The sequence below is a fragment of the Mya arenaria genome, chromosome 3, assembly GCF_026914265.1.
Source record: "Mya arenaria isolate MELC-2E11 chromosome 3, ASM2691426v1".
Taxonomy (NCBI): Eukaryota; Metazoa; Mollusca; class Bivalvia; order Myida; family Myidae; genus Mya; species Mya arenaria.
The window spans coordinates 18704271-18715752 of record NC_069124.1 but is presented as its reverse complement, the minus strand read 5'-3'; the positions used below and the strand labels follow the sequence as shown (position 1 = coordinate 18715752).

Sequence of the window (11482 nt, the reverse complement as noted above, 5' to 3'; positions counted from 1 at the left end):
CATGCGTGGCAAGTCACATGACTGATAATCATTAACAAAATGGAGGACGGTTAGACAAATCTGTCAAAAATCTGTCAATTTTTTCTAGATAAAACCATTTTTTTCATCGAATCTGCATTCCTAATATTGCAGAGTCCTTTTTAAACATACAAATATTGTAGGAATGGCCACCATGATGGCTGAAATTGTATATGGGACGAAGGAGGAGGGACATGTCATGTCTGAGAAAGTGACACAGCTTGCTTCCTCTGTCTATTCAGAGTTTGAGAAAATGATTAAGAAATACGATGAAGATGTTGTTAAAGAGCTTATGCCTCTGGTTGTAGGTATACTAGAAAGTCTTGACCAGGCATTTACAGACAAACAAGAGGCTGATGTGGAGAGTGAGCTGTTAAAAGAAGACAATGAACAACTTCTAACGCAGTACGAGAGGGAAAAACAGTTGCGAAAATCAGCAGATCAGGTGCGGTAGCTGTCATTGCATATGGCATAACCTAATTGAATCAATTTAGTTGCCATGAAGATCATCACTTTGTAGAACTTGTGATGTTTCATCCTAATTTTGACCGATTTACAGGAAGTGTAGCCCTGTCAACATTATGCACCGGTCAAATGTAACCACGCCCCCCCCCCACCCAGGTCCGGGTAAATGGGCCGTGTTTTTACCTTCCAGGTGGCCCTGCAGTGCCAGGTGAATGTGGTTGTTTTTTTTAGTGCCAAAAATAGTGGGGAATGGGCCTCGCCTAGGGTCCCTTGGTTACGGAAGCATTTTACCAGTAGTTTGTATATGCAGAGTGGGAGTTTTACCTGGATATAGCTGGACTGAAAGTCAAAATCCATGCTATACCCCGGACCTTGGGGGGGAGGCATGGTTACAATTAACTGGTGCATTACAAGACTTGCAACCTAGTCCATATTTAAATTAGTGTTAGGAGTCATTTAATGAACTTGATTTTAACAGGCTTTTGGCATCCATATTTTTTGTCCTTCACTCAATTCTAAATTCAGCACAGCAATTCTACGCACTGGTTTTCGTCCCGTTGGAAGATATTCAAATTAAAAATTGATATAAGACACTCTATGGACCCAGTCACCCTTTTGTCTAAATGTTTCTTCAAGAAAAATACATTGAAATTAAAAATCAGTATTTCATATCAGTGATGAAACAAAGGACAGAAGTTATTCAGTGGTATCAGATAATATGAGGTTTACCTAGGTGGTATGAACAGGAAAACCTGTTTAAAAACTGTTTGTGAATCTTAAATAATATTAAAGTATAAATAATATTTGTTTGGGATTTACATTTGAGAGTTTTTTGGCATTTCCAAATGATAATTTTCTTTCCTAACGACCATTGTTGTGGCTTACCTGCAACTGGGCTGATGATCATAACAGCAGAGCACCCAATTGTATGACTTTTCTCCAAAAAATAAACGGCGAACAATATACTTTTAGAAACTACTATAAGAATGGCTAAAATGCATAGAAAAATAACATTCAACGCAAGTATTTTTAGACTTAAAACTAAGGTAATTGTTTGGGCCCATGGCTGCTGGCATAATGTATTATATTCTTGTATAATTTATTCAACACTGACTAGGGTTTTAGCTAAAGAGTTATGGAAGGGTGCTGAACCCTGTGCTTTTTTGAGAGCACCCTACTGCCCTTATGGACACCAGCAAATCTGCCTTCATGGAATAAAATGCTTAAGATAATCAAATATTCTTTTGGTTTGATTTAGACTTCTAATATGATTATAAACACATACTGTACCAGCTTGCATATTTGGCAGTTGAAACCTAATATTACTTCAATGAACTTGATTCCTAACATTTTCTGACAAATTCATTATGTTCAAGTTCTTCACAGCCCGATACAATGTGCCCCTTTTTGCCCTTAGCACCCTGTCCCTCTTCTACGGTGCTCTGCCCTTTTTAAAACCTTCCGCAACTCTAAATGATGTGATGACATACCCAGGTAGTTTTTAATTTATTGTTAATCACAGTAATACCGGTACCTACTGTTAACAGAAAAGTTTAAAAGACATGACAAGTCATTGAAAAATAACAGTTCTTTTTGTTGAACAAGTCAGTTATCTTTTCATCTGTACTTAGCTTTTCAGGAAATTGCTGTCACTAGTGTACTTTACCCAGTTTCCTGTATAATCTTCCACTTCACTACTGTGTTCATTGTAAACATTTGTTTCTTTAAATAAAATATTTTCAAAAAGATTATCTAACTCTCTGTCCTGCAGGTACCCTGCAAGTGTGAAAGAGTTAGTATTGTAGAATAATTAAACATGTGTATTCTATTATGATTCAGATTATAACCTGCATTTCCAGCTATCCAGCTCATGAAATTGTTTGTCATCATTCAATAAGTACTGTGCTTAATCGTTACAAATTACAGATTTCCAACAGATGAAACGTGACAACATTATTTGGTTCCCTTATACCTGGTGAAAACATGTTATAATCTAAATCAATTAGAATATAAAGGTGTAAAATTGTAATGACTAAGAAGGTGCTCAGCCTCTCATGCTTCGCTCTTTCAGCCCTTTTTAATCATTAAGATTTTACACAATATGTTCTTTTTACTATTACAAATAATGAACCAAGTATGTTGTAATTTCTGTATTTAATAATCTCAGGTTCCGGTACTAAACATTAATTATAATACCTCTTTCTCAGGTTTTTGATTAATACATTTGTATGATACAAAACTTGTACTAATTTTTCACCATTTAACAATGTATAATTTTGGTATATTAAACTGTTCCACTCAGTTTAACTGAGTGAAAAAAGAAATTAGAATTAACACAATAAATTATGTGTATTATCACATTATTTTGCTATTAAAGTTACTCGCTCATGTTTTTGGACCAAAAAATAGTTTTCCAAATAATGCATCTGAAAAACTTACTTTATAATTATTTTCCTCTATGATATCAAAAATGCAGAAAAATACAGCTATAGCATAAAAACATACTTTGGTTTTAGTGGAGTATGAACCCACGCCGGCAAAGTCAAGAAAAAAATAGAAAACAGCTGGCTTGTCCACACAGCCACTGGGACTTAAACAAAAGTGGTGGATATGTTAACCTGTTAAGGATACATTGATAACATCACGTAAAGTCAATCAACCAATCACGCCTCACCACAGCCGTAATTAATTTTTAATTGTGTTATTAACGCTAATGAAAATTGTGGTCTTTAAAGAAGATATTTAAGCAAAGATCAACATTTGCTGAAGGGTTCCGGCTTTTGGTATTTTTGTTTTAACACTCCTTATGATTTGCCATACTTTATTTAGTTATTAAAAAATTGAAGTGCATTTTACAAACCATGAGCGAGTTACTTTAACTCAAGATGCTGTGACAGACAGACAGTATTGCATTTCCGACTATGGTCCTATATTGGCATTCAAACTTATAGGCATGCAATGCATGGGAGCTAAGATATATCTCAGTCTCAGTTAATAAGTTAAATTAGAGCAGCTAATCAGCTTATACAAACTTATACCTGCCAAGTATTATTACATGTATTTGTTTTTAATTGTACCTTTATGATTTTTTTATGATGTAAAATATACTTGGTATTAATTAACACTGTCACAGGGAAGATATTTCATGGTTTTGCATATATTAATACTCAAAAGAAAAATGTTATTTGAGTTTTAATAACTAATCTATTGGGGTAAATTGGTCCGACTAGTACATGTATGTACAGTAACTGTTCATGTTTGTGCATTTTACTCAGCATATCAGTTATGAGATTTTAAAACAACAGAAACAATATTTAGTGTCTTCTGCCGCTGAAAATGGGGCCGAAAGTTTGGCCTGATTCATGATTTAAAACAGTACACTTTTTTCACAAATATTTGAATCAAAATTCACAATCTCTTCTGAAACTGTCTTAAGCAGCTAGGACAGACATGTTTAAATGCAATCTTAGGCTCTTATAAGACTTCAAACCAAGAGGCTTAAATGGGGGCTTTACCATAGTTAATTCACAATTTTAGGGTGTTTTTTTGTCGCTACACAGTGTTACTCACACTTCTAAGGACCCTGGTTCCATTCACAAAAAGGTGGAAAAAACACTGAGCTTGTTTAGTTATGTTAATTTATTTCAAAATCTGTCAAGTGCTGTACAACTTGCGAAAAAAATATATATAAAGAAATCAAATAATTTATTTTTTGCCACATTATCTTTTCAACACTTTACATATCATGATAATATAATAATCATATATTTGTTTGTTTGTTTTAGAAATTCCTGGAGACAGAGGATGAGAATGAGGAGTATCGTAAACAGACTGAGGAGAAAATTGAGAGCCTTGAGTCCATCGTGCGCATGATGGAACTCAAGAACAAGAATGCCACAGACCACAGTAAGGCAGCAGGGCTGGAGTTTCTTGTGATTTTTGATTACATGTATTATTGAATAGTCAATGGAGAATAGAACATTAAAGCTATAATCCAGTGGTCAAAATTGGCACAATCCCACAAACACTGCACTGGTAAAAAATTTCCGGGCTTGCTCAAACTTAATTTTATATCAGCCAGGCTTGTTTTTTTTTTTATAGGCAAAATATTATTAAGATTCCAGCTTGTTCATCCAAAAGTTTAATTTTGTTGACTGTAATCATGCATTTACATAAATGACTTCTGAACATTTTGCTATTTAGGTATACCGGTAATTATGTATTTCAATTTTACTTATGATTCATGTTTTCTTATGTCAGTATGAAATGGCTGGTTTGTTTGACTTCTACATTCTATTCCATCTACCATTATTTTTTTTTCAAATTTTTAAGGAAACAAAACTGTTTATATCTCATCCCTGTAAAACGCAATTATTTAAAAATTAAGTCAGCCCATCAGCCACTTTGTATTAAAACCTGTATCAAAATGTCACAAGAAAATGAATAATTCTTCGTTATTTCAGTAAATAGAATGGATGAGAAGGAGTCAGAGATGAAGAAAGAGTACAACAAGGTCCATGAGCGATACACAGAGGTAGGGGGAGTGAACTAGCAGGACTATTATAATCAATATTTCTTCTTAACTTAGCTAAATATTAAAAGCATATAATTATTTGATGGTACAGTAAACATTTGTTGGAAGTGTTTTTCGCCTTACAGCTCTGACAATGATAATGTCAGAACATCATACATAGGCAGTTGTTGAATTTGACACATAATCTGGGGCCCGTTTCATTAAAATCTTAGTTGTAAGCTTAAAATATCTTTATTTTGATGTGAATTTAAGTTGAACCAGTATTAAGATGAAAACTAATTTCAGATTATCAAGAAATCAACTTTTTGCCATTTGTGCTGTTGGCAATTGGAAGAAAGAAAAGGTCCAAAGCATATCTTAAATAGTTGATTGTAACCCTGTTTCAAACAGTGATGAATGCCTTATTCATATTTTAACTACATGTATGTTTTAAAACGGGGCAATGTAATAAAATTATTGTGATTTTCAATAATTTAATGCTCTTTCCCAGTTGATGCGTACCCACATGGATTACATGGAGCGAGCCAAAATGTTGATGGGCACTGACAGAATAGCTGAGATGGCCAACAGCCCAAGAACCAGGTATATTTAGAGACATTGAACTTAAGGACAGCTAATTTTGATGGTTTTATGTTCAATGGCTTGAGTGATAAAGTATTGAAACAATCCAACCCGGTTGGCTTGAACTCCCGAAAATATCTCAAGCCTTGGAAATTTCAGTCTTAGCGGGAATTCATACCTTTAGTGTAAAGGAAGTCCTTTACATCCAGTTCGAGCAAACGAGCCAATTGGGTTGACTGTATAAGACTTGAAAGATGATGAACAACATGGTAGCAAAATCTTATATGCAGAGATACTAGTTTATACTATAAATTGAGTTTAGCTTATTTTTGAAGAATTCCCTTGAGTTGGTTTCCCGGGTAGAAACCTGGGCCAGTATTCAATGTTGATCTTTTCCTTAGACATGCCTCAGTGATTTCAGTCAGCCAATTGGTCTGCTAAATATACAGGCCAATCAAAACACTTAGTTTCTTATCTTGAATTTAAATTCAATCATAGTTGCTTTTTTACTTTGCCCCCTTGTGTCCTTTTTAAAGGCCATGAGAAAGTATTCTTGAATGATGGGGATCGAACCCAAAAACTCTTCTGAAATTTAAAATAAAAAAACAACTGAGCAATGATTCAATTTGTAGTTTATTGTAAGATGATGATATTTTATGCCTGAACATAAGTTCAATATGTTGCCATATTAAAAAAGACACTAGTTATAAATTCTATAAGGGATGTCTCTGAATGGAGATTTATTTAATATGGAGTCCCTGAAGCAATTTTCTGGCTAGTCCCAATCTAAATCTTGTTGAGCATCCCTAAGAACCCCCCCACAAAACCCATATTGATAACTCTTGTATTGGAAATACTCATGAAATTACTGAAGACGCCCAGTATATTAATGAGGGGTCCAAGACCCCTTAGCTGAAAGTTGTATTTAATACAAACACATCTAATGTACAATCATTATATCTGTAGTCTATAAAACCCTTGGAATAAATTCATCACCAACATTGTAGCATAGATAAAGGTTCTCGACGAAGGAGTTCCAGTTATGGCTTTGTGAAGTCGCCTCAAATATCCCCATATGAGAAGTATATATAAGACTGTAATACTGGCTCTATTCTGTATTGTTAAATTCTCTATCAAATTAAGCCTTCTTTACATGTAACTCTCTTTTTTTTCTTTAGAAAAAGTGTTGAACTCGTATTTAAAAACAACCCACATCTTCTATGATCTTCTGAAGGTTGTTATTAAACCGTCTTTGATGATATGTTTACCGAGTGTACATGTAATCTCTCTGATTATTGGGAATTTTCATAGTGTTCTCTTCATATATATCACTTTCATCTCAATATGTCATGATCATCTACATGGTTGCTGTGTCTGATTGGAAGCAGCTGAAAGCTGTTATATTACTGATAAGGTGATCGTTTAGTCTGTGAAAACATCTTGCATATTCTAGTGTACATGCATTTTGCAATTAGTCCAAATAAAATAATGTTGTGGTTACAGTTATCTGACCAACCAATATTTATGTCCAAAGCCAAATTATTCTTTCAGCAAATTAATATTATTTTTTTTATATTGAAAATTTTAACAAAAGTGGCACTATTATTTGTACAAGGTTACCGGTATACAGCTTATTATATTGTTTTACTTTATTGACAAAGTTAATGTCAGAATGTGTACGTATGTAAACAATACAACACAATAAACATATTTTGTACACAATCAAATCATGTTCCAAAAATAAAATGTTTTCCTTTAGTGCATAGCCTGTTTTTTATCAGTAACCTCAGCCTTATTTTTATTTGGCTTTACAGAAATTTATACCATAAAAAACATGTATGTTTGTATGATTAATTTCTTGTTCTTGTGCATCGACTCCCATATAATTGACATGATAATTAACAATACAGGTCATTTTTTTCTAAATGAAAACAATATGTAAATCATTTTTAGCAATGTTCAATTTTAAGGCTGTTCATTTGAATAATAAAAGCTTTGCATTAAATGTGGGTCATAGATTGAATATGCCAATTAATAAGAAAACTTCATCAGATGTTTTATAAAGTGCTGTTATATGCTTGCCAGTGGTTTATAGAAAATTATCAACGATATCCCACTTTTAAAACAATGGAAAAATATTTTGGTATCAGTTAATGTTTTGAGAATTGTCACGATTTCCAGATTAGATTCTGAAATGATTTTCTAGCCAATAACAAAAACAAAATAAAATCGTTTGATCTGTTAAGATATCAGTTACACTTCATTGAGTGAACATAGAAAGGCATGTTTTCAAAATAGATTTATAAAACAGGTTGCTGCTTTTTTTGGCTGTAGTCTTGTTTTAAAACCCATCCAGACAATTCACTATAATACTCCACTATTATACAGGTATTTTGCACATGTAAGTAACTCCTTTTTCACTGGTCGAAGTAAGCGCAAGCCCGCAAGCCCAGGACTGGTAAAATGCTTCCCGGGCTTGCTCTAATTTTGGGTTTTATACAGCATGGCTTTTTCAAAAATGTTATGCCAAGCAGTAGTAAATGAATTCAGGCTTATTCAGCCAAAAGACTTAATTTCGATGACTGCTTTTCTCCAAAATAAATGACTTGTAATGCGATATATATCAATCCTATTGCCAGTTAAGGTGTGCACATGCGTGTGTAACTATTTTTACTGACCTTTCTCCATACAGGGGCATGTTCCAGCTACCCAATCTGAAGCCCGTGGGTTCCGTAAATCTGACAGGAAACACTCCTCACCGCTCCGGTACGGGTTCCCCACCGGATGCCAGTGCATTCGACATGATGTCCCCAAGGAGCAGCAACGTCAGTATTAAAAGTGAATTAAGTGACCTTGAGTCACCTGACATTAATTCGAACACTGGCCGTCGGGTTGTCATGACGACAAAAACTATTGATAAAGAGCAGAATACTGATCGTATCGATGTCCGGGAGTTTGCCACCGGTACAAGTAAGTCCATGTTGTTTCATGTTGCGTCATTTAGGGTCACCCTTGACTATTTGTTTGTTTGTAATGGCTTGATAAAAGTTGGCAAAGGAATTTAATTGTAACATGTTTTCAGTTTTTTAATATAACGTTTTCGCTCTTCAAAAGATAATTCCTGACTGTCACACCATGGAAACAACTTTGTTCAGGCCACTGCAAATAAGCAATTTTTTAGGGATGGCCTAATATGGTTGTTAGTTTTCTTGGCTTAAGTATGATGTTGTGCCACATTCTTATATCTGTCATTTTTATCATTTGGTTGGTTCTGATTATTTTACACTGGAAAATTGGCTGATAGATTTCATTTAGATATTTCATGTGGTTGTTTTGAGTTAGATGTATGCTATCATTAACATTATGCTTTTGATGTGCATGGTGTTTTATTTCATCATCACAATTAATTATTATGCTTGTCTGCTAGGTGAAGTCATTGTGATAGCCTTAGTCTCGTCAGTGGTGGCCATGTCATGCAAAACTTGGGCCCAAACTGGAAGACATTCATGAAACTTTGTACACATAATGCAGAGACAGTTTAGATATATTTAGCAATGCCCATAACTCTGAGTTTAATAATTGTTGAGTTATGTCCCTTGTTTGACTGGATTGAAAAATGACAAGAGTTTGAATTCTCTTGATTTGCTCTGGTTTAAATTTATTCTGAGCGTTGATTTCAAATGTTTCTATGTGCCTGGTATTTGTGATATATTCTCACACAGTCATTTTTGGTTACACAAAATGAATCAAATTACACAAGTCAATTACACATTGAAACTGCCGATTTGTAAGAACCTCTAAATGTTTACTTTTACTATTACTTGCTGATTAAGTACTGAAAATTAATATAATGATTAAAAAATTAAACTTGCTTCATTGATCACACTCATGATATCATGTGTTCAGTTTATCGCACTGCATTTTTGTATTTATGAATGTTGTTGCTTTTACCCACTTCAACTTCCAACAGAAGCAGAAGGGGAGAAAAAGAACATCCCTGCCACTCTCCAAAACACAGAACCTCAATCTAGTCAAACTAAAGCAGACATTGATACCACAGTAGATAAACCTGGAGCAGTGAGTACAGACACTGAAACAGATAAACCAGGATCTGCAGAGATTGCTGAAACAACTGGTACTCAATCTGAAGTTGGTTCAGGTGATACAGCTTATACTGCTGACGCAGAAAGAGTGAATGAATCAGAAAAACCTGTGAAAGAAGACACTAAGAGCTCAACTGAATCTGAAGTTTCGGAAAGATTGACTAGTGTTGATAGTGAGATACCTAAAACAGAAACCAGTGTTGCTTCTACTGAAGCACAGTCTCAAGTCCAAGAAGTTGGTGAAGCGAAAACCACACCTGGTGAAAAAACTAAGATGAAGAAATTGTCTGTAAAGGGTGGAAAGAAAGTAAGAAAAAGTGATGAAAGAAAAGCAGCCAGCTCACCACCAGAACCTCTATCTCCTGTGTTTGATGAGAATGATTTCACTTATGAAGAAGATGCTATTCCTGGTAAGGGTTTTCCCCGTTTTAATTTTTAATACAAGACAGGTTGTGAAATGCTACTTGTACATGTACATGCATGTGTAGCAACAGGTGCCCACACACATTGCTTGTAAGTGACAAAGCAATTGCGAACCATCTCTTTGTACATCTATAGGATGATCACTGAGTTCAAATAAAACATTATCCTGGTGATTGTTACACATTTTTTCTATGAAATACTTCTCTTACATAATGTGTTTAACATCCTTTCACATGAGAAAAGTTATAGTTGGGTAGCATCAGCTGAATGGATTCAAATTGTATGTTGTTCACATACTTTGATGACTAAGAACCCCAAAAGTAGTCTTTACATGCATATTTCGATGACATCACACTCAAAAAGTAGTCCTTACATGCATACTTTGATGACATCACACTCAAAAAGTAGTCCTTACATGCATACTTTGATGAAATCATACTCAAGAAGTAGTTCTTGCATACAAACTTTGATGACATAGCACTCAAGAAAAAAACTACACATCCATGTACAAGTAGTTTTTCTCAATTTTTCTGTTTATAAAGATTGGGATGGAAAAGGATGGTGGTTGTTTTTATGTGGCAATTTATTTTGTACGTCTATTTTGGTTTCGGTTTGGTTTGGAATTATATTGCACCTTGTGTGTGATGTTATTGTACATACATGTAGTGTGAATCTATATCTATTAGTAGTAGTTATTGTTTTAATACAAATTTAAAGAAAGCATTACACTTAATTCTTATCTTTATTGACATGTTTTAAAAACAGCCAACTTGTTCATTAATCTCATAGTTTTAAACAGCAATTACTATTTGATTGTAAAGATATTAAAATAAGTTGTATTACATACGTATATATATATGTATAAAATATTTAATATTACAATAGAACTATTATTCAATGATATTCACAATATTTTCAGTCAAACTAACAGGTAACATTTAAAACTGGTACAAAATTTATTAAATTTATTCAATGATTCATTTTGCTGTGCATTCTGAGTGTTTTGCTCATTGTATTTCCTGGGAACCCATTAGTCCACAACATGTGCATTTAAGCTGGACGCGTCATTTCCCATTAATATTTGCACAAAGCAATGCTTGGGATTCACAGATATTTGATTAGGACCCATAGCTGTAAATTATGAGAGTCGTAATATAGTGCACTCATGCAGAATTGAAAATGAATCATTGATTTATTATTTGAATTATTCAATATGTTGCCCCTAATTCACTGCTTATTTGGGTATTGGTTTTATTTCTTTCCTGCTTGCTTCCCTTGGATGTAATCTTGGTAAGTTTGAAATCAGCCATCAACTTGAAGAAAAATTAGTTTGATGTAACCGTAATTATTCTTTAATTGAAAGTAGATGAAATAAATC

At 34.0% G+C, this 11482-nt stretch overlaps 1 protein-coding gene across 15 annotated transcripts in view; it reads left to right on the top strand.

The window, feature by feature from the left end:
* The first annotated feature begins 35 nt into the window (after positions 1-35).
* LOC128227845 (C-Jun-amino-terminal kinase-interacting protein 4-like) overlaps positions 36-11482 on the top strand; it is a 95677-nt gene continuing 84230 nt past the window's right edge. For 13 of the 15 annotated variants that reach the window (XM_052938738.1, XM_052938735.1, XM_052938730.1 and 10 more), the window contains exons 1-7: positions 36-463; positions 4269-4389; positions 4947-5017; positions 5508-5599; positions 6586-6660; positions 8271-8548; positions 9549-10091. In XM_052938738.1, coding sequence (XP_052794698.1) covers positions 164-463; positions 4269-4389; positions 4947-5017; positions 5508-5599; positions 6586-6660; positions 8271-8548; positions 9549-10091 — 1480 coding nt within the window. In that variant the 5' untranslated portion in view covers positions 36-163. The remainder of the gene's footprint in view (positions 464-4268; positions 4390-4946; positions 5018-5507; positions 5600-6585; positions 6661-8270; positions 8549-9548; positions 10092-11482) is intronic. The other 2 variants (XM_052938736.1, XM_052938741.1) reach the window with 2 other exon arrangements.